Source organism: Melospiza georgiana, chromosome 6, assembly GCF_028018845.1.
Source record: "Melospiza georgiana isolate bMelGeo1 chromosome 6, bMelGeo1.pri, whole genome shotgun sequence".
Classification (NCBI taxonomy): domain Eukaryota; kingdom Metazoa; phylum Chordata; class Aves; order Passeriformes; family Passerellidae; genus Melospiza; species Melospiza georgiana.
The window spans coordinates 21,079,728-21,102,187 of NC_080435.1; the positions used below are offsets into that span (position 1 = coordinate 21,079,728).

General features: G+C 48.7%; 1 protein-coding gene across 1 annotated transcript in view; it reads left to right on the forward strand.

Annotated features, from left to right (window-relative positions):
• Positions 1-22,460, forward strand: part of PLCB2 (phospholipase C beta 2) — a 34,321-nt gene that overhangs the window by 10,657 nt on the left and 1,204 nt on the right. The window contains exons 4-31 of the mRNA XM_058027081.1: positions 2,000-2,140; positions 2,833-2,912; positions 3,199-3,252; positions 5,346-5,421; positions 5,779-5,879; positions 6,172-6,338; positions 6,545-6,691; positions 6,950-7,107; positions 8,991-9,073; positions 9,439-9,523; positions 10,651-10,822; positions 11,600-11,697; positions 12,393-12,489; positions 12,606-12,690; positions 12,962-13,086; positions 14,052-14,206; positions 14,563-14,727; positions 15,692-15,791; positions 16,066-16,170; positions 17,145-17,230; positions 17,323-17,419; positions 17,582-17,635; positions 18,165-18,375; positions 18,570-18,741; positions 19,688-19,764; positions 21,374-21,469; positions 21,745-21,802; positions 22,355-22,441. Of these exons, the coding sequence (XP_057883064.1) occupies positions 2,000-2,140; positions 2,833-2,912; positions 3,199-3,252; positions 5,346-5,421; positions 5,779-5,879; positions 6,172-6,338; positions 6,545-6,691; positions 6,950-7,107; positions 8,991-9,073; positions 9,439-9,523; positions 10,651-10,822; positions 11,600-11,697; positions 12,393-12,489; positions 12,606-12,690; positions 12,962-13,086; positions 14,052-14,206; positions 14,563-14,727; positions 15,692-15,791; positions 16,066-16,170; positions 17,145-17,230; positions 17,323-17,419; positions 17,582-17,635; positions 18,165-18,375; positions 18,570-18,741; positions 19,688-19,764; positions 21,374-21,469; positions 21,745-21,802; positions 22,355-22,441 (3,132 nt within the window). The remainder of the gene's footprint in view (positions 1-1,999; positions 2,141-2,832; positions 2,913-3,198; positions 3,253-5,345; positions 5,422-5,778; positions 5,880-6,171; positions 6,339-6,544; positions 6,692-6,949; positions 7,108-8,990; positions 9,074-9,438; positions 9,524-10,650; positions 10,823-11,599; positions 11,698-12,392; positions 12,490-12,605; positions 12,691-12,961; positions 13,087-14,051; positions 14,207-14,562; positions 14,728-15,691; positions 15,792-16,065; positions 16,171-17,144; positions 17,231-17,322; positions 17,420-17,581; positions 17,636-18,164; positions 18,376-18,569; positions 18,742-19,687; positions 19,765-21,373; positions 21,470-21,744; positions 21,803-22,354; positions 22,442-22,460) is intronic.

Consider the following 22,460-nt stretch of genomic DNA (forward strand, 5'->3'; position numbering starts at 1 on the left):
ATTTGCTTCTCTCTGGACTATGGATCTCTGTAGAGCTGAGGATTTTAGGGAAATCAGGAGGGTAGGACATGAAACTCCAGCTGACTCCATATTTCAGCCACTCTGCTAATAGGTTGTTTTTTGCTTGTCTGGGTTTTTTTAAGGAGATTTGCTAAGAGTGTTTCCCTTCTGATTTGCATGGCTAATATGCGTGTCCTGATTTTCATGCAGCAGTTCCTATTTTTCCTTCAAGGCTGCCTGCAAGGTGACAGTGAGTAATTCCAGAGTAAAGCTGTGGCACAAGGTGCTAAACGAGTGCAGGTTGTGAAAGAGCCATGATGTGGCATCAGGTTCAGAGCTCCTGCACACAGTCTCTGGTCCTCTCTCCACATCTTCCTTGGGTGTTGGATGCATCACTGCCTGGATAAGGGCAAAAGTGCTCGGCTTGCTGGGGACATGGCCTGGTCAGAGAGGTCTGGAGAGAGCCAGGTAACAAATGTCTGCTAGGGAGTAGCGAGAGTAGCGTGCGGAGAAGGAAGGGGTGGGTGGAGCCCCGGATAACAAATACAGGAAATGAGTTCAGCACAACCACAAGTTCACTATTGTTTGGGCCTCCTCTCCTGTACAGCCCTGGAGCTGAACAAATGCTGGTGCATTTGCAAGATGAGTTAAAATCCCAACATTTTGCTGCTGGCACTGGAAAGTTGAGCTCCAACATGGAGTTACCACGAGCCTGGAAAGGAGATGTGGGTGTTTGGTGGTGCTCAGTTCTGTGAAAGAAAATGGCTCACGAGGCAAGAAGGAGCCATTTTAGAAATCCCCTTGTAGAAAACAGGCAAATCGTATTCCTTCCCTTCCCTCCCTCCAAATGCTCTGGGATAAACAGGCTGCAGAGTTACCCCCTTGGAGAGTTGCTTTTCCAAAATAAGAGACAGCAGTCAGATGATCCAGAGTTACAACCCACCTTGTCCTGTTTTTCTTAAAGATGCCTGTTTGCTACTGCTGTGACAAAATAGCAAATGCTTCAGAAATTAGGAAAATTGAAGTAAAAAAATTCTGCAGTTCCTTATAAAATGTGTATTCAGCTGTGTGTGTGATGTGGTGCTGAAACCTAAAGGTGCTGTCAGATTCCAGCTCCAGTTTAACTTCCAAGTCTGACCTGCTCTAACAATCCCAGACTGTGGATTTGCCCTGTTTCTAAAGGAGAGCAGGTGCTCTGACAGCTCCCTGTTTGCTTGGCTTGGACTGGGATTTGTCCTGCTTCAGATAAGGGATTCCTGTGCTTTATTCTAGGAATGGAAATTTTTATCTTCCCATTATAAATAGCACCATCAGTAAAACTCTAGGATACCTTGGATACCTTGGCTTAGTGACACCATGCATAGGAATGCAGAAAATGATGAATAATTTAAAGCATTCTATAAACACTTTCATATGGTGCTGCAATCCAAGTACCACTAATCGGATGAGCCTTAAAGAAACAAGTCTCTGGTGAGCCATTGCTATAGGGTACTGGAATTGCTGTGGGAAAAACCACTACTACCAACTGACAGCAGCAGAAGATGGGGCTTGGAGGGGAAGAAGCCAACTCTGAAGTGACAGGGGGTCCCAAAAACCGGGTGTCACACTAATACGCTTTCTAATGTGTGTATTTTGATAAAATCAACTGGTTACACCTGGCACAAGCAGGCCAAACCCTCCCCTGCTTGTTTGCAAGTCCAGCCTGAAGTTTCAGAAGAAATTTCTTTAAGAGCAGTCTCCAGCTTTGACTTTTTCAGGGTTGTGCAGGGATGTTAGTCATGGTGATTTGTCCCATGGAGGATCCAGTAATGCAGACTCCAGAATAAAGATAAAAAATAAGGAAAGCCAAGGAAAGGAAGATTACACTAAGCAATTTTGCAACCCTTTAGATGATGCTTTCTGTGAATCTGAACCAATGTGTGTATCGGAGTCTGGTTTTTTTTGGGTAAAGTTTTCCCTCATTCTCCAATTACTCCCCTCTGTTCTGTTTCTTTTGCAGTCCCCGAAGCTCCGAGATGTTTTTAACTTGGATCACCCTCACAGCACCTTCCTGCTGAAGAACCTGACAATTGTATCTGGTTCTGATATGGTTGACCTCACTTTCCATAACTTTGTGGCCTACAAGGAGGAGATTTGCAAGGTATCATGGCCTGAGGTCTTGGAAGTACTGGGAACCTCTAAGGATTGGGATATTCATTGGGGAGCAGGAAAGGAGAGGAGGAGACATGATAATGTAAGACAGGAGTTTAAACATAAAGCTGAGCTCTTTCAGCATTACTGACAAGGTTATAAACAAGCAGGTTTATGTTCCAGTCAGGTGTGGTATCTCCAAAGTTCTAGAAGCTTCTGCCCTGTCAGGAGAAGGACCAGTAGAAACTGGTCATTGTTGTCTTTCATGTGTTTTGTGTGGATGAATAGGCAGCTGAGAAGTAGAAAAGTTTTAGCTCCTAATGTTTATAGGCAGGAGGAAGATGATAGAGGAAAGCCCAGAAGTCTCAGACAGAATAAGGGGTAAGAGTTTTAAACTGGAAGAAGGTAGATTTTGATTGAATGTGAGAAGAATTTCTTCCCTGTGAGGGTGAGGGGCCCTGGCACAGCTAGCCCAGAGAAGCTGTGGCTGTCCCATTCCTGGAAGTGTTCAAGGTCAGATGGAGCTTGGAGCAACCTGGAATAATGGAAGCTGTCCGTGCCCATGGCAGGATGTGGCACTGGATGGGCTTTAAGGTCCCTTCCAACCCAATGATTCCAGGATTCTGTGCCCTTTCCCTGTTTGCTGTGTACTTCCTGGAGCAGATCAGTAGTGCCCCACTGCCTCTGCCCTGTTTGTTCCAGGACTGGGCTGAGGATATCATGGCCATTGCCCGGAACCCCCTCACGTACAACGCTCCCCGCTCCACCTTCCTAGAGAAAATGTAAGTCCTTTCTGAGTAACTTTTTTCTCTGAAATGTCCATGTCCTGCTCTTTCTGACAGAGCTTGAAAAAAAAAAAAGACTTCAAAGCATCCAGGTCCCTTGGCAGCCTCCAGACCAAGGCCTGGGTCATGCCAAGGTTAAGCTGATGGTCTGTAGGACCCCGATTTTCAATTCACTGTTAGATTGTTTTCCCAATTGCGTGTTTTTCCTTTCTTCTCACTTAGTGGGATCTCTTAAGATGGTACAAATGCATTTTTGTAATCTTGTTTGGGTTTTTTTTCACAGTCTAGTGAAGCTGAAGTTGCAACTGAATGAAGAGGGAAAGATTCCTGTCAGGAAGTGAGTGTGGATATTTGTTTCATTGTGTGTTCAGTCAGACTACAGGCAGAGCACCTGGTGAGAGGATGGTTGCTCAGTGGCTCCAGCTGTCTGCTCTTCCTGCGCTGAAGAGGAGGAGAACTTTCCCTCTGTGTCCAGACCATGGAAGTGCTCCTGCTGCACTGCCATAGGTGACACGTAATTTGAGTCTGGAAAGGAAACTTTGTGGCCTTCATTTACAGCAAGAAATGGCTTAAATAGCACAGATATAATTTCCTGCTTGTTGCCAAGAAAAGACCAACAAAACAAAGTAACTTTGGTAAAATTCTGATCACAGATTATTTCGCAAACCTGAGCTGAAAAGTGGATGAGGTGCAGGATTGTTTCCCTTTCCTGTAAGGAGTTCTCCATCTGGAGAGCTCTTTGCTGGATTCCCCAGCTCGCCTGCAGCAGGGCTCCTCTGCTTTTCTTGTCTCTTTCTCCCTGTGTGAGCACTCCAGTCCTTCCCCACTTCCTCCATCCCTCAGCCTTCGCTCTGGATGTGCATGAGAGTGAAGCAACCTCTGGGCCAGTGTTAGTGCTGGCTTAGGAGCAGAACAGATGGAGATTTGTCCTTCCCTGTCCCCAGCTTGGCCTTGTGCATCAGGTAGGGCTCCCATCAGAATGAGAAAGAAAGCCCAGCCTGTCCCTCCTCCCCTGCACTATGTGGCATGAATCTGGAATTGATTTTGTGCCATTCAGTGTCTTCCCAAGAAAAATTGCTTCAGGGCTGGTCCTGTGGTTCCTCTGTGTTGATTTAGCTCATAGAATCACAAAAGGCAGCACTGCCATGTTGAATTCCCTTTTGGGTCCATAAATTATGCTTTGTTTTAAGAATAAGAAGCTGCAGACAGTGCATTTGGGAAGTTCTGAACCACTCTGCTCTAGGTCTGTGCTGTGTTACAGCATCACAAGAGGTGAGCACTAATTACCCCAAATAAATACAGGCTCCAGGGTGTCTTGTAAGGCAGACCTGTGCTGGATTAGGGCTGTGCTGACTAAATGGGCTCCTGGAGGGCTGAGCTTTATTCAACACTACACATTTTTTGTTATTTGTTTTCTAAACCACCAACCAGCAGAATTTCATTGTCAGAAACCAGAATATTCATCAAAGGGCTGTTAAAAATGTGTAGGTCTATAATGAATAGCACACTAGGGAAGAGTGCTTTGAATTAATCTTTAAAATGCAAGCAAGGTAGCATTGCTGCAGGGAGAAACCAGCTTATTCCTCTGGAAAAAACTAGAAAAAAATATCTGATACAGGATGTACCTCTCCTCAGTGCCCACTTCTTGCAGAATGGTATAAATGCAGACCATTAAATAGTCCACATTAAGAGCAAGGTTTATAAAAATACTTAGTACTGCAGGGTAAAAAAATTCTAGTAAAGGCTAGCTATAGGTAAACATAAAGCTTTCAAAACTCCTAAAATTCTGAAAATTCCACAAGCATTTGCTTTTCCTTTAAATATGTAAATCGCTCTGGAATCATACCAAGGCTGCTGCAGTTTTGCCTTGCAAAGGGCAGGGTTTGCATGAGCTGCTGCACCCCCACCAGGCATCACAGGACACTCCTTGTTCCCCTGTTTGCTGTGAGCACCTGTGACTCCAGGAACTTAACAGAACCGAGGCTGTTAAGTGCCTCCATGCACTTACAAATCCAGGAGGATTTATCCGTGGTGGAGACCATGGATGTTCTGGGTGGATGTGCAGGGATGTTCTAAAAGGAGGGGAAGTTCAGTTATTGTTACTTCTCCCCGGTACCATAGGAAGCACCTCCAAGAGGGGCAGCAAAGGACAGGAGAGGGATTTTGAGTGACAGGGCTCTTACAGAGTCCACTGCAGAAATACAGAACTTCTGCTTTAAATCAGCAGTCAAAAAATGCTGTGTAGGTTTATCAAAGTCAGTACCTCAGTTACTGCCCTGGAAAAACACTGTCTGTCTTTGCTGGTTCATGTTTGCAGTTATCTTGCCCGTCTCCCTTGCTGTGTATGTGGAGTGTCCTGCACTGCCTGCAGCTCCAGCCCCCCAGCCTCTGTCCTGCCCCATGGTGATGTTTGTTTGCCTGTCTGGTCAGTATTTTTCAGATGTTCCCTGCAGACAAGAAGAGGGTGGAAGAAGCATTAAGAGCTTGTCATCTGCCTAATGGCAAGGTAAGGGTTTCTCTGGGTATCCAGAAGTCTCATGAGCTTGAGAAGGATCTCTTTCCCTGCCCTGACTGAGATGCCTTTGGCTGTGAAAAACCATCAGCCAAGATGCTCACAGTTGTTTACCTTACCCTACCACTGCCAGGCTTTAACTCTGGCCTGCTGGCCTCAGCTCTTAGTGTCTTCCAGTAACACTTGTGACTCCAGCACGTGCACTGTGTGGCACAAGGAGCAGCAACACCTGGCCCAGATGTTCCAGTCATTACTGGGGTTGTCACAGCCGAGTGCTGAGCTGTGGGTGTTCATGACAGGTAAGAGCTGTCCCGGGTTTGTGGTCCTGACACATCTTCATTGCATTCTCAGAATGATGCCATCAACCCCGAGGACTTCCCCGTCCCGGTGTACAAGACGTTCCTCATGAATCTGTGTCCACGGCCTGAGATTGATGAGATATTTACCTCACAGTAAGTTTCCCTCGAGCCACAGCCCAGAACTTGGTCTCTTGTGGCAAAAGATAGACAGGAAGGAAGGGATTTGGTGTCATGGGGTTTGTGAAGGGCAGGATCCCAGGTCACTTAATGCCTTCACTCATGGCCTGAATAAAAAGGATGAGACCTCAGTGTGCTATAGGACTCTGAAATATATGGGCCCAGAGGGAGGATCAACCTGAGGAAGGATCAACCTCTCCTGTGTGAAAAGATTTCTGGGGTAATTCCCAAGCCTTACCTCTGCCCCTCTGTGATTCTCTCACTGCAGCCATCTAAAAGCAAAGCCCTACATGACCAAAGATCACCTGGCAAAGTTCATCAACAAGAAGCAGCGCGACACCCGCCTCAATGACGTCCTCTTCCCACCAGCCAAACCTGAGCAGGTGCAGAGCCTGATAGAGAAGTATGAGCCCAGTGGGTTTAACGTCCAGAGAGGTGAGTCTTGTTCAGTCCAAAGCTCTTGCTATACAGGTGGGATGACAGAGCAGAAGATCTTGTGCCCTCTGCCATCCTGCTTTCCAGGGGAGCAGCCAGCCTGCTTCCCACAACTCCCTGTTGTTCCCACAACTCTCTTTCCACCTCCAAAGAGAGGCCAGAACCGTTCTGTTTGGCGACTCTGAACAGCTCTGTTTGCCATGCAGGGCAGCTGTCTCCAGAGGGGATGGTCTGGTTCCTCTGTGGCCCTGAGAACAACCTGATAGTGCTGGACAAGCTGATGCTGTACCAGGACATGACCCAGCCACTCTCACACTACTACATCAATTCCTCACACAACACCTATCTGACAGGTAGGGCTGTGCCAGGCCAGGCACACCCAGGGACAGGGGAGGGACACAATCAACCTGGCAGATGTGTGTGCCCTGGGGGATTTGAGGGCTGGGCTGACTCTAAATGCTGTGTGACATGAAGCAGTGTCACCCTGCAACCAAAAACATCTTGTCAGTCTGCTGCATCCACCTGCTGAAGGCTGGCAGAGACTCCTGTTGCCCCTGTGTGTGCAGGAGCTGTCCTGTGTGAGTAGCTAACACTGAGCCTCTCTCCTGCAGCTGGGCAGTTTTCTGGGACGTCCTCTCCCGAAATGTACCGGCAGACGCTGCTGGCCGGCTGCCGCTGCGTGGAGCTGGACTGCTGGAAGGGCCGGCCCCCGGATGAGGAGCCCATCATCACCCACGGCTTCACCATGACAACTGAGATCCTCTTTAAGGTAGTGAAGAGCTTTCTCCATGGATGCTTTCCCCTGCCTGCTTTTAGACTGATTGCTGAGGGAGCCAGATGGCTGAGGATGTTTGAGAGGAAAAGACTGATGGCGAGGTGACAAGTGAATGAATGTGTGGGTAGAAGGAAGAGTGAACAGATAAGCACTAGGCTGGAGTTTGTACAGTTTTGGAATGGGAGGAGTAGAAGAGAGGTTGATAGCTAGATGAAGATGGATGGATGGATGGATGGATGGATGGATGGATGGATGGATGGATGGATGGATGGATGGATGGATGAGGGAGATGTGGGAAGTCAGGCAGAAGCCATGGAGAGACGGCTGAGCAGAGGTGTGTGTGTACACAGGGCTGTGCCACAGGATGGATGCACAGAACTGGCAGGAGGCTGGGGGGTTTATAGATAGAGGCACATCAGAGGAGCGAACAGGAAACACAGTTAAATGAGTTAATCTGGTCTGCAGCAGGTTTCTATGGCTGACTGCCTCAAGTGGAGGCTTTTGGAAGAACAGGGTTCAATTCCTTGTTAATGACCTGAGTGTTGGAATGTGTTTTGTGTGGAGCAGCTGGCTTCCCTGAGGATTCAGCTCCCAGCCTTTGGAAGCACAGCACAAAGCCAGGCAGTACAGGGCATTTATCCACAGCTTGCAAGTTACATATAAAGGCATCACACTGACTTTTTTTCTGCACTCCTTTACACAGCTGCTGCCAACAGGTAGAGGCACTTTAGATGTTTTTTTCCAGCTCTTTATTTTTCTTCTGTATCTTCCTCCCAATTCCCACACTTCACTATTACTAAAATATTTATGTGTGAAGGGGAAAAAAACAACAAACCAAAGCAGTCCTTAAGGTCAGAGGTATTGTCCTCAGACTCAGTTATTTCCAAAGCCCTGTGCTATCACTGCTGCTTTTTGCACAGCAGTTCACTGCAGATGGAACAGAAATAATGGCATTTGTAGCTGCTGTAATTGCAGAGTGCTGCTGAAGCCTGGGACCGTTTCTCAAGGAAATTATAACCTGCTAACACAGCATGTGCTGGGTTTGGGTTTTACATAACACATAGTCCTTCCTTCCACTAAAACTCCTGTGGCCTTTTAGTAGCATTGTCTGAGGCTTCTCCTGAGAGCCTGGAGGCTTCTGTGACAGACTCCCAGTGGTCCATGGAGGAGCAGCTATGGCAGCCTCCCTCCCTACTGAGGTCATGGCTGATCCAGGATTTGAGATGATCGGGGGACTCTAATTGCAAAGGAGCAAATGGCACTTCTTTACCAATTAGCAGGACCAGAAAGGAAAATAGTGGAAAGTTTGTGGCAGTTTAACAGGGGCTTGGGGAAAATATTATTTTTTCTTACATCATTAATGCTGGAAAGGTTTCCATGGTATTTGCATTTGAAATGTCAGCACAGCTGGTAACTGAACACTCCAGCTCTCTTTGCTGCCAGGCAAAAGGATTTTATAAGCAGCAGAAATGATAGAAAATTGGGCAGGTTCAGAGGTAAGTATGGATAGAGCTTGCAGTGGTTTAATGTGGTGCTGCACACACCTTTCTGTGCCAGTTCAAGGTGCTTGGGGCAGGGGTTTGTCCCTCTGGCCACACACTCTCATGTGCAGTGATGTGTAAACTGATCTGTGCAGCAAAACCAAAATCTCACCTTCAGCTTCATTTTGGTGCAAGCTGTTGAGTTTAGCTCAGAGTGCATCCTCTGGAACTGGAAATCTGGGCAGGTGTGACAAAGACAACACTTCTCAGCTTACTGGGAGAAGTTTAGTCACTTTGAAAGGAGCTCCTGAGAGACAGTTATGGAGTCTGTTCAGTGGGAGGTCAGCTGTTATTAATGACTGCTGAGCTTCTCTCTGACCATGGCCTCTCCCTCAGGATGCCATCGAGGCCATTGCAGAAAGTGCATTTAAAACATCTCCGTACCCTGTGATCCTGTCCTTCGAGAACCACGTGGACTCGTGAGTATTTGGTGATTGGGAGAACTGGCTGCTGTGTCCAGAGCAGAAAATACACAGGCAAGGGCTGCTGGGTTTTAAGAGAGTGCTGAGCTGAAGTGAAGCGTTAATTGAGGTCTCTGAAGCAACCAAAGGTGGGTCAGAGCTGAAAGATGAGCCTTAACCTGCAGAGTGGGGTGATCACAGTTGTGCAGCCTTTTACCTTAGGATTACGGAGTATGAACATAGGAGTTGGCTTGGGAATGGGACCTTAACATCTGCATAGCTGAGATGGTTTTCTGGGTAGAGGACATGGACACCTTTTGTTCATGCCAAACTCTGATTTTGGGCATTTGCTTTCCTCTTCACTCCTGCCTGATCTCTCTTAGGCCCAAGCAGCAGGCAAAGATGGCCGAGTACTGCCGAACAATTTTTGGAGACATGCTGCTGACAGAGCCACTGGAGAAATACCCGGTATGAGGAGCTGGGGCAGGAGACCACTGGCGAGGCCTTTCTGGAAAACCTGGTCACTCCTGGTGCTGGGGGGTGCCACAGCAACAGATACAATGCCATGGACATGGATCCTGGTTCATAGAGATAGGTGGAAAACTCTTGTTTAGCACTCTGTCACCTGAGGGGCTCTGGGCACTGAGCTCTGGGTGGCCAAGGATATACAGAGGGTACAAGGTGTGTTCTGTATGTGACACTGGTCCAGCTCTGTCTGCCAGCACTTGGAAACAGGAGCAAAGGCCTAATCCTGCTTGTAGCCTGGAAATATTCCCTTCCAGGCACAGGTGGGCAGGTCAGTGTCATGTGCTTGGAAAAGCTGAGGAAAGCTCCTCCTCTGCTTGACCTCAGTCTTCATCTTACCTGTACAACAGGTATTTCTGTGGCCCCAGTGACACCTTTGGTGAGACAACTGCCCTGCCAGGAGACATGGTTTTAAACATCTGAGCAGGATCTGTGTTCTGCAGGACATGAGGCAGATCCTTGGGGTGCACAGAGGAGGGATAGCTGAGGTACCTGGCCACGGCATCTGTTTGAAAGCACTGAGACCCAAAGAAGAGCTGGAAAGAAGCAGTGAGCCAGCAGCAACTGCCCACTGTCTAGCCCCATGTCCAGGCAATAGGAACAGAGGGATGAAGGGGGAACAGTTCAAGAGATCAGCTAAGCTATTTACAGGCCTTTGCTGTCTGTGCAGACTGTCACATGTCCTTGTCTTGAGCCACCTCCTCTGGGATCTTTTTTAAATCTGCTGCAGGCAGTGTTTAAACGTGGCCTGAGTACTGAGGAGGGACTGAGGATCTGGGATATAATGAGAGAAGTAGGTGGAATGGGAAGCCAGAGGTATGTGGCTTCAGGCCATCTAGGTGGTTTTTTTTAGCAGAATGGGTGGCTAGGCAGCATGGCAGAGCTGACAGGTGCAAAATGCTGGTCTGAAACCACAGGTGAAATCTTAGGAAAAATCTGCATTGACCTAGCTGGCAGATGGAGGAAGTTAGGAGTATAGTGGGTGAGAGATGTGTCTGTGCACTGGCAATTGGCCAGGGGGACAAGAGAGGTCAGTGTTTGAATTTTGTGATGAAGTTTATCTGTTACAGCTGAAGCCAGGAGTTCCTCTCCCAAGTCCTAAGGATCTCTTAAGGAAAATCTTGATTAAAAACAAAAAGAACCAATCTATGTCTGGGAAGAGGCAGAGCTCTTTGAAGAAAGGGAGGAACGCGGAACCAGAAACCACTGAGCAGCCAATCTCTGTGGATGCTGAAGATACTGGTAAGTCTGAAGGGAAAGTGGAATAATAACACTGATGGGCAAAGCCTTCTAAATCACTCAATACTTGGTGAGCTTGGGACAAGCCAGCACTAGTAATTAAGTCAGTTATTCCAAGCAGCAGCAGAAAATTGGAAGAGAAATTAAATCTTCAGAATACTTTGAACACTTAGTCCAACCAAAAGAGAAGATCATTTACCTGCCCATCAGGTCATCCCTTAGTGATCCACTGATACACTCTGGCTTTTGGGTTGAGGGAAGGGGAATAATTTGTTACTGCTTGTAGCTCTCTGATAACCACAAATTCACCACAGCCTAGTTCTTCACCATGAGGGTCTTGGAGGTTCATAAAACCTTCAGCCCCTCTCTCCTCCCTTCCTATCACCTCCTGGGCTCAGGGCCCCTGTGGTAGAACAGTGCCAGTCATGGTAAGAACACATGATGTCATGTGAGGACAAGGTGAGCATCACTGCAGAACACCTGGAAATGGGCATTTATTCCCACAAATATATGTGACCTAGGAGGAGAAACTGCCCAGTGTTTGTTGCTCCTGAGTGTGAGGGGAGCCTGCAGCCAGAATGGTTTGGTCTCTTGGGTGTGCTCATCCTCAGTGTACCAGTTCATGTTTGGATTTGGCCAATAAAATCGTAGGATTCTTCCCCTCAGTGTTCCAGCATTACTTGGTGGTGAAGTCTGGCAGAGCCCTCCACTGCCAGCAGCCTGCAGGGTCCTGTCTGTGTCCTCCTGATCCATACCACTGATAAGGGCCTGTGTGCTTAGTCTGGGCAGGTGATGTGGCTGAAGAGGAGCCAGAGGAAGAGGATGAACAGCTCAGAAATCTGGATGAAGAGGAAATTAAAAAGATGCAGTCAGATGAGGTACTGTCACTGTTGGTTCTTTTCCTTTTCTGTTTGGATTTTTGCTGGCTTCCATTTTTCTCTGGGGCCTCACCCTGTTGAATAGAGATGAACCCAAAGTGCAAAGGGGAATGAATCTGTGGGGGACTTTCCATCCCCCACAGGACAAGACCTTTGCAGTAAAAACTGAAAAAGAAAAATTTTGTTGCAAGCATAAAGAATGTGGCAGAGGAGTTACTGCTGACTGTGCATGATTTGGAGATAACTGTTTGCCTTGGGGGTGTTGGAGAGGCTTAGCCTTGGTCTGAGAAGTTGTTACTGAAAGTGCTGCTGCTGAAGGAGGAGGGAGGAGATCAGCATTCCCTTGAATGAACAATCTGTTTCCCATTTCCATCTCCCTGGTATCCTTTGGAGAGGAGGAAAAACAATATCCCCATTTATCCCAGACTCCATGTTCTGAGGGGTCAAAGAGATCCTGGGCTTTGTACATCCTCCCTGGAACCTCTCTATGTGCCTTAATTCCATTTTTGCCCAGCCACATGGAGATCCTGTGCCCCTGCTCACCATGGAGCTGCAGGACTGGGGAGCCAGAGAAACTGGAGCACTTTGGTCAGAGCAGCCACCAGAGCTCTTTGACTGGGAGGCCCTGGTGCAGTTTGTTTCATCTCCAGGGAAGGTCTCTTCATCTGTTCCCTTTTGAATTGTTCTCCTCTCAGGGCACGGCTGGCCTGGAAGTGACGGCGTACGAGGAGATGTCCAGCCTGGTTAACTACATACAGCCCATCAAATTCAACTCCTTCGAGCTCTCTGCCAGTAAGTCAGCCTCAGTCCCTTTGGAATGCAGGCCGAGTGCTTCCTGCCTGTGTCAGTGCCCGTGCAGAACGGGGGCTGGGCGTGCCTTGCTCCTGAATGCAATCTCCTGTTTCTAGAGAAGAACCGGAGTTACGTGATCTCTTCCTTCACCGAGACCAAGGCTTGTGATCTAGTGAGCAAGTTCCCCGTGCAGTTTGTAGAGTATCCTTTTGGCAGCCCTTTCCCAGTGCCATTGGGTGCTTGGAGTGTGAGGGAGATTCCTGACAGGATGCATCCTACTGTAGCAAATGTCAAGACTGCCAGATGCTTGTCCTTAAGTGAAAAGTGTATGGACAAGGAGCCTGAGCCTCCCTGGGGTCTTGTCTGGAAGGCTCTGAGCATTTGGCAGCAGAGCTCCAACAGTTTTTATAATGGGAATAAGTGGGCTGGCCCCAGGACACAACAGGAATGGTGTTTCCTATAGAGCCTGTAGATACAACAAGTGGCAGATGAGCCGCATTTACCCCAAAGGCACCCGGATGGACTCGTCCAATTATCAGCCCCAGATGTTCTGGAATGTCGGCTGTCAGATGGTGGCACTCAACTTCCAGACCATGGGTGAGTGTCAGGGTGTGCTCCAGCCTCCGAGCAGGTGAGGTCAGGCACTGCTGGTCCCCAGGTGCTCCTGGTCTCTGTCCCTTCCTTTTCTGCCATTTCCCTGGTCATTGTTCCACGTGCCTTTTCCCAAAGTGCTGCTCTCCTCTGATTTGATCTCCCACAGACCAACAGCACTTTTCCATGCCCAGCACAGACCTGGCATGCACACATATGGACTGCTGTCGCCCTGTGTCTGGGCACTGTCCCTGGCTGTCCTTTTCCACAATGTCACACTGAATCATATCCATGACGGCACCTGCAGCTCCCATCCCCCAAGTTGCTACCTCTACAAGGAAGAGGCAGAGCTCCATCTGGCCACAACACTGACCTGTCTGTGCCATTATTTCCAGAATTTTGACCTGACCAGGGAGGAAAGGCCTTTCTTTGCTGCACAACCAGCATAAGAAGGAAAGAAAAGCTTTGAGAGAAAGCTGTACCTTACCCCTCTTCCTTCCTCAGAGGGCTGTGTTATGTATAGAGCATAGGAGACAAAAGGGAGCAAGTGCAAGGTTGGTTCTGAAGAGGATGGCAGTGCAGACAGATGCAGCAACCACCAGGCAGTGTCCTCACTAGTGTCAGACAGAAGATGGCCTCAGAGGAAGCCCAAAATGAAAGGGGGAAGGCGCAGAGGAGCTCAGACAGTTACTTATTCCCACCCAAAAATAGCAGGTGGTCCTTAAAGCAGGTTTTAATTTAGTTCTGCCCATGACTTAAGGTGCAAGCACAAGCAAACCACTTCCCTTCCTTACAACAGCTGCTGTAATACTTTTCCCTGTAGGGTGCTGAGAGGCTTAATTAGTTTTCAAGATAGCTTTGTGAGCTGGGGCTGGCAGGGGCTGGGAGCTTCCGGCAGCTTTCAGCTCCCTCCCAGCACACAGGCTGCCTGTCCCCCCCAGCCCTGTCTCACTGTGTTGCTCTGCTCTCAGATGTGCCCATGCAGCAGAACATGGCCCTGTTTGAGTTCAATGGGCAGTGTGGGTACCTGCTCAAGCACGAGTTCATGCGGCGCCCCGACAAGCAGTTGGACCCCTTCTCTGTGGACCGCATCGACGGGCTGGTGGCCACTACTGTCTGTGTCACGGCAAGTACAGCCTGGGGACCCTGTCCTTTGTCACCCAGGGGGACTCTTAGTGCCACATGAACCCATGGAGTCCTGTGAGAAAGCGTTACTGTGGCAACTCCCAGGCTTGTCGCTATTTTAAATTAATCATAATCACATGAAAATGGAAAATGAGCATCTGCCGTGCAGAGGGAGCCAAGGCTGTGCTGGTAGGGAGAGAGGAAGTGCTGAAGCAAGAAACAGAGGTGAAGGTAAAAGAAGAGCTGGAGCAGAAAAGCTGTTTTGGAGTGGGAGAGTGACTTTAAGGTGAAGGAATGGGTGGGTCCCTCTGTTTTATTCTTCCCAGCAGTTGCTAACTCTGTTTGTTTTGTTCACAGGTACTCTCTGGTCAGTTCCTCTCAGACCGCAGCGTGAAGACCTACGTGGAAGTGGAGCTCCTTGGGCTGCCAAGGGATGCCAAACGCAAACACAGAACCAAACTGACCTCCACAGCCAACTCCATTAACCCTGTGTGGAAGGAGGAGGCTTTTGTTTTTGAAAAGGTGAGAACATTTGATAGTCATTTAGGCAGAAAATCCTTAAAGCTCCTGATGGCTATGAGCATTGGCTTGGCAGAGGTCAGTGCCAGCAGAAGGGACTCCCCTCTGGAGACCTCTAGCCTGGCTTTGGACACTCTCAGGTAACATCTAAACAACAATATCCAAAACAACTCTGCATCAGTATTTCCCAGAACAGACAAGGGGTAGCTGGGAATGGTTCTGGAGATATCAGATATCCAAAGTCTCCCCTCTATGATGCCCTCTTCAGACCGATCAGTTTGGAAAACTTCCAGCATCAGAAGGGAACTGAATTTCTGTGGTTAAACTGTCAATGAGAAACAGCCAAGCTGGAGCAGTAATGGGACCAGTTTTCAGTTGTGTCAAAACATGGAAAGCTGCCCTGTCTCTTCCCAGGAATTCAGTGATCACCAATCCAGCTGCAGGGCACAGGGAAGATAAATCAAGTATACATTATACAATTCATCTGTCAGGCACAGTATGAAGCTACAGATATTTTCAGCCTACTTGGCTAAAATATCCTCCTTTCAGAAACACTCTGAGGCTTCACTCCTGGCAGGATAATTTTGAATTCATTTTATGGCACAAGAATACAGGGAAGGATGGAGTCAAAAGCCTTTATTAACGATGTTACCATGTTTGCTAAATTATCCATTTCAGTTCATTCCAGTGAGTTCTTCGTGGAAGCAGTGGTTTGGAGGGTTTGTTGCCCTGTTTTTGTCTTTAGGTAACCTGTGATCCTGGGCAGGCTGAGAAGACTGTTTGGTGGAGTTTCTGGGCATTCAGAAATAATATCTATGATAAACTGTGCCCTTAAATTACAAGGATTACAATTTCCAGGATGGCAGTGCCATCCTGGAAGAGATGGAATTGTTTGGTTGGAAGGAGGAGGATGCTGCTATGAGGAGTGAGGTGAGGACACTGGTGCCTTACTCTGCTTTTCCCTTAGATCATGATGCCTGAGTTGGCATCTCTCAAAATTGTGGCTTGGGAAGAAGGAGGGAAGTTCATTGGCCAGCGTATCATTCCCATCATCGCAATGCACCCAGGTAAATCAGGGGAAATTGCTTCAGCTTTTTGTGCCCTTCAGACCTGTCCAGTGGGAGCCATAAAGACCATACAAGCAGCTGCATACTTTGCTCCTTAATCTCCATGCCCACAGGCAGAGGAACCTTGAAATCCATCTTTTTATAGCATTATGGCATATTTTGGCATTATCCCATGATATACAGGCTCCTCCTGTAAAGAGGAGCCATGGGCTGCTGGAGCAGACAGGGAGGGACAGGATGCCACCAGCTCAACTTCCTCCTGTCTGTGCCCCAGGCTACCACCACGTGTGCCTGCGCAGCGAGAGCAACATGCCGCTCACCATGCCCGCCCTCTTCGTGTTCCTGGAGATCAAGGACTATGTGCCAGATGCTTGGGCAGGTAGGGAGCGCTGGAATGTGGGGGGTGTGTGTGTGTGTGTGCACGCGCGCTTCTGGCCTCCTCCAAACTCTGATTCAGAAGTATTTTTCCAGCATGGGAAGCGCTTTCCTGCTGCACCCTCAATTCCTTGTCAGGGTGGGACTTGAGTGCATGCCAGCATCCTGTCACAGCCTTGTTGCCTTGGGAAGAGCGTGGAGGCTCCCACTGCAGCTGTGCCTGGCTCCCACCTGAGGTGCAGTGCAGGTGGATCAGGCTCCAGGGTGGAATGGTCAGCCCTACCCTTGTTCAGAGGCAGGGAGAGGTTTCCTTGAGAGAATAGACGACATCTCTCAGGGGCTGCAGAGAACAGGGCCTTTAGGGAGGTTTAAGGAGTGATTCTCTTCCCTACTGGAAGAGAAGGGAGATTCTTGCTGGTACTGGGGTATCTTGGAGATACGGGGACCTTCCTCTGAGAAGGGTCAGAGCTGGATGTGACAGAAGCCTCACCAGAGGGATCAACTGTCATGACCAAACCAGAGTGCAACAGCATCAGCCACAGGAGCTCTTGTGAATACTTCTCATGTTTGCTCTCTCTCTCCCTGTGTTCAGACAAATGAATCTTATTCACTGGGGAAATCCTGAGAAATTCGATTTATCACATTTTTATTACAAAGATGAGGTTTATACAATGTTGGGCTGGAATTGGAGCAAGCAGCTGTGCAGGTGGGAAAAATCTTAACTTGGCCCTGGCTTTTGGGAGCAGAGTTCCCAAAATCACTTCACAGAGCTACCCTGAACATCAGTTGTGAGCCATGGCCTTGGACTGGCACTAAGGTGAAGGAGGCTCCCTTCCTCCCTCCCTTGTGCTGTCAGGGAGACTTTGGTTACAAGCAGAGAACACAAACTATTCCTTCTTCACAGTGTCCTGCACTGGGCAGGGAAACGAGTCCATGAGTTGTTTGCTATCCAAGCCAAGCCCTGCTCTCTGTTTCCAGATCTCACTATTGCCCTCTCCAACCCCATCAAGTTCTTCAACCTGCAGGACAAGTGCTTGATGAAGCTCAAGGATACCTCAGGGGAGGTGAGTTTTTCCAGGTTCTGTTCTCTAGAGCACCTTGCATGGATTCAGCTTGAAATAATGGAGTTTTCATTTACCTCTGATCTTTGTTTTAGAAGCCTGGCACACAGACAAACCTCTCATCTGCTGAGACTAATGGGGTGGCAGGCTCCACTAGGAAACTCAGCATTCCTCCCTCTAAGAGGTCCACAGGTAAGTTTCCAAGCATTTAAGCATGTTGGCAGTTTAATTCATTCTTCTGTACTGACACCAACATTCTTCACACGGGCTGTGTTCTGGTGAGCTCTCCTCTGTCCCTTTCCAACCTGGACATCCAAGATGGGACATTAACAGGAACTTCTTTTGGGATTTCAGGAGCAGCAGTGTTCACCAAGGATGAAGCCATGTTAGAAGTAATGCAGATGGCAGGTAACTCCTCGTGCTGGTCACCTGGGCTGAGGCCCTGCCTGTCAATTTATATTTCCACATTAAAAAGACTTGTCCCAACCCTTCCTGATGTAGCCAGCACTAAAGATAAATCCCAGGAATCTTGGGGTTCCAGGACAGGCTTCCTTCAGCACAGCTGCACTCCCTCTGCAACATGTTGTTCACCTGCTTCTGGGTGCCTGAATGCAGTGTAATGCCAATTCCTGCAAACACGAGGCCTAATTGTGCCTGAAAACTGAACTGAAGGCACAAGAGGAAACCTGGTTCACTCAGGATATGTTGGCAAATTACTGTTATGTACACTGCTTTTTTAGAAGTTATTCCTAAAGAAAAGGGTTTGCCAGGACAGAATATGTACCTGGGGAGAGGCATCCCAAGGTGTGGAGCAGAGGGGGCTCTGGTTTGGATGTGGTGATTGAGGTGCTTGTATTGGAGCTGTATGCTCCAGTTTCCCCACTCCAAGCCTTGGGAAGGAGCTGGCACTGTTCAGCCTTTTTATTTTGTGTTTCAGAGCCTGAGACAATCACCCTTGCTGAGCTGCAGCAGAAGAAGCGCTTCCTGAAGCTGCTCAAGAGGCAGGAGAAGGAGCTGAGGGAGCTGGAGTGGAAGGGAAGCAAACAGAGGGAGGAGCTGCTGCAGAAATACTCGGTGCTCTTTTCAGAGCTGGCCTGCTCTGGGGACAAGAAAAGGACAATACGCACAAGGAAAACACAGAAGAAGAGGTAACCACAGCCTGGGGTCACCTTCCCAAACCAAACAAGGATCCCCAGGGAAGCATGGCCTTCCCTTCTCTACAGGAAGACGGAGCAGTGCAGGCATGTGCACATGCCTGGGTTGTTCTCACTGAGGGTGGGTGGGAAGATTGGGATTGTGTTGGTGTGGCGAGAAGCAGCACGGCCCCTGTTCTGTTCTGCAGGAGCGTGACCCCAGGTGATGCTGGTACCAGTGCAAATCCTGTGAAAGCAGCAGAGAGCATTGACTGCCACTGGCTCGTGGAGCTGAGGGAGAGGCTGGAGAGGGACCTCATCCACCTTGGGGAGGAGCACCACAATTGCATCCGAAGGAAGAAAGAGCAGCATGCTACCGAGGTGAGGACTGCGAGTGACCTCAAAACGTGTCCTGGGACAGCCCCAAAAATCCCAAGTTATTCACTAAACTGAGCTTGGGAATGTGGGCCCAGAACATACCTGACACATGCACACACCAGGTAACTGAGAATGAAGACATGAAGCTTATTATATGTCTGCTATTTTTTAAAACAAGAGTAGCATTGCCCTGGAGCACATCATGCTCCATCTGTTCCAGCTCTTCTGATGCCTTGGCATGGAGTTAATGTGGTGTTTAGTGGTTTCACACCTTGCCAGGTGCCACCTCTCCAGAAGCCCGGGAGCTGGGGTGATGTGGGGGTGGGCTGAGGGCTCACCAGTGGCACCATCAGAGCATGTTCTGCTGTTTGACTTGGTGGAAGTCAGAGTCCAGGCGAGGGGAGTCCTGCAGGCTGAGCTCAGCCAAGGCCAGAAGGAGCCACGGTGGTGCCTGGGGACAGAGTGCAGGCCGTGGGAGGGTGGTGATGGTAAATCCAGCATATGCTATCTGTCCCAATGAAAGGGGAGCGATTCCAGGCTTGGGAGGCCTGTTCCCATTAGTGTTTTCTGAAGGAATTTGCACAGATATATCTTCAGTTCCCTGGTGCACCTTAGGCTTGACAGGCCTCTTGCAAGCTGTGTGCAACCCTGAGGGGAAGATAACACTTGGGCACTGGCTCACCTGGGAATCAGGTTTCTTACCTGGGAGAGGAGCTAGGGATGAAACCTTCCTGTCTCACAAGTGCAGTCCACTGGCACAGTGGGGCCTGCATGTACAGCTGAGCTCACTCCTGTGCCAGTGTTTGCACTGAGCCTCAGGGTTTCAGAATTTGTTGCTCCTGGAATTCAGTACAGGGAGGTGTACAGCTGGCTTGGGTGCAACTGGATGAGGTGCAGTGTCTCATCCTGCTTTGTTCCCTTTTGGTTCTTGTGTTCATCCCTTAAACAGCAAGTTGCCAGGATCCTGGAGCTGGCCAGGGAGAAGCAGGCAGCTGAGCTGCGGGTGCTGAGGGACACATCGGAAAGGTAAATATGGCAGTGGAATCACAAACAATGCCAGGTTCTGCTCCAGGCAGCACTTTCTGCTGGATCTCACAGCTCTGCTCTGCAGCCAGGGAGGGAGAATGGTGAGAAATTGAGGCAGGGGGATGTGACAGGGGATCTCACACAATGGTATGGGGGAAGATGCCTCTTGTGATCTCCAGAACAGTGTTCCTGCCATGAGGCACCGAGCAGGATACAGTGTTCCATCTGCAGTGAGCAGCAGCCTGGAGCCACTGATGGGGAAGGATAGGAAATACACTGCTGGTGCCTGGCTGCCACCTCTGGCTCTTACAGTCGAGACCTCACATTAATCCCTTCCAGGGACTGATGTGCTCTAAGTCAATTGAGCATCTTGGCTCCAGTATTTAAACAAACTGGCAGAATCAATTGACCAGTTTCTAGCCAGACATGTATCCATTTGTTCTTACAAGAACTTTGCCCTGAAGCTGGAATCCTCACTCATTCCTACTTCCCATTAAATGCTGTCTCAGTCTTTAGTTGCAAATTCATATAAAACTGCCTCTTTTGTGTCTGTACAAACCAGAGTCCCTTCACTCAGCTATTCAGCATATTCACGCAAGTCTAAGGAAACAGGTGAGTAGCCAGGTAATGTTTTGCTGACAGTAGGATGTCATTAGTACAGTCACATCTCCCTGACTGGGAGAAGCTCCAGAAAGATTCCAAGATCTGCAGCAACAGGCAGTGAAATGGCAGTTCAGTTCAGCAGGAATAAATATACAATAATGTGAATGGAAAACCCTGGCCATAGCCCACCAGTGCACTGGTTTTGGCACTCAGGTAAGAGATCTTCAGCTGCTGTGGATGTTCTTCATTCCCAGCTCTACAGTGGCCAAAGTAGCAAACGGGATTTTGGGAATTGTACAGGGAAACAAAAAAAAGGTTGAGTCAGCCTTGTGCCACTGGATCCATCTGCATAGAGCTGTCCCCTTCTCAGTGTGCCATCTCAAACAAATGGAAGTCTTTGAAAGGCCAAGAAGAACAGCCAGCACTGGGGAGCAATTTGTGCACAAAAAGGAATTAAATGGGACAGCTAGGAGAACAGATGTTTGAGGGAATGAGACAGGAATGTGTAAATCATGAATGGTCTGGAAGAGGGAAGTGATTGCTCACTGTTTCTCAGTGGAAAGAAGGATGGGACATCCAGTCAATGTTTTGGGCCTGTCTGTCACGTTGTGTATAAATTAAGTGCTGTTCTTCTCACAGCAAAGAGCTGTGAAATCCAAAAGTGAAGGTAAACTCTAAAGTACAAGTGACATCATGGAACATGATACCTGTTTGGATACTGGAGGAAAGATGGAAAGACTGGAAACTGGGAAGGTGGAGGAGGGAAAATTTCCTGTACATTTGTTCTTTCTTACACTTGCCTTTAGCATGTGCTGCTTCCACTGCTGGGCCAGGACATATCCTGACTCAGGACTCAAAATATCCTTGAGACTCCAGGCCTCCTGCTGCACAGTCTCCCACATTTGGTGTTTCTGGACAGTGGAACACTCCAGAAGGCTGTGGCTGGAGGACTGCTGTGCTGTCTGGGGCTGGTAACCAGGCTGTATCTCCTCTCTTCTCTCCACAGCAACATTAAAGACATTAAGAAGCGGATGGAGGCAAAGAGAGTGGAGCGGGTCCAGGCCATGCTGAGGAATACCAGTGACAAGGCTGCTCAGGAGAGGTGGGGGAGTGGATGTTCCTGGGCTCTGCCCATGCAGGGTCTCCTGCTGACTTGGAAGATGAGAAAGTAGAATTTTGCATCCAGTTATTTGCCTTATGGCTCAGCCAACTCTGAGTGGTGTTTTGGTGTTTTATTTGTCCTTTGTAGCAGAACAGCAGCTTCTCTCTGTGGTAGGACAGGGTTGTTGATCACTATAGAACTGATCAGTCCTGACAAATGGGTTTTATGGAAGGAGAAGAGCTGGATTTTACAGGGTTTTATAATTTTCTTTAAAGGTTGAAGAAAGAAATTAACAATTCCCACATTCAGGAAGTGGTGCAGACAGTCAAACGGGTGAGTTCAGGGGGGTCAGGCTGCTCCCGCAGCTCTGGGTTCTGCAGGGGAGGGGGTGGCCAGGGGAACTCAGTGTCCCGGGCATTTGTAACTCATGACTTGGGAACAATGGGAAAGCCACGTGGGAGGAAAGACACCTCAAGGACCCCAGCTCTGCCCTTTGAAGACCCAGTGCCAGTCCATGTCTGTCTGTGAGTGTCAGCATTTGAGTCCATTTGTCCATCTGTGTCCAGCTGTGTCTGTGTCCATTTGTGTGTAGCTGTGCCTGATTGTCTGTGGGTGAGTACAGGTATCCCTGTGTCTGTGTGTGTCCAGGTGTCTGTCCTTATGCAAGTGTGTGTATCCATGTATCTCTGTGTGTATCCCCCTGTATGTCTGCATCCCTGTCCCTATGTCCCACATGCCCATGTGCACTCAACCTGCCAGGCTGTCGTGGTATCCCTACATCCAGGCTGCTGCTCCTGGCCCACCCTGCTAGGCTGAGCTTGGGATATCCAAAGCCCTTGCTTATAAAACTGGAACTTGAGGGGGATTAATTTATTCTTTTTAAAGATGACAGAGAAGACTGGCAGGTTCCAGCAGAAACTGGAGGAGAAGCAGGCAGCAAATCTTCAGTCCATCAAGGAGAGAGAAAGCCAGGTAAGAATAATGTTTAGGG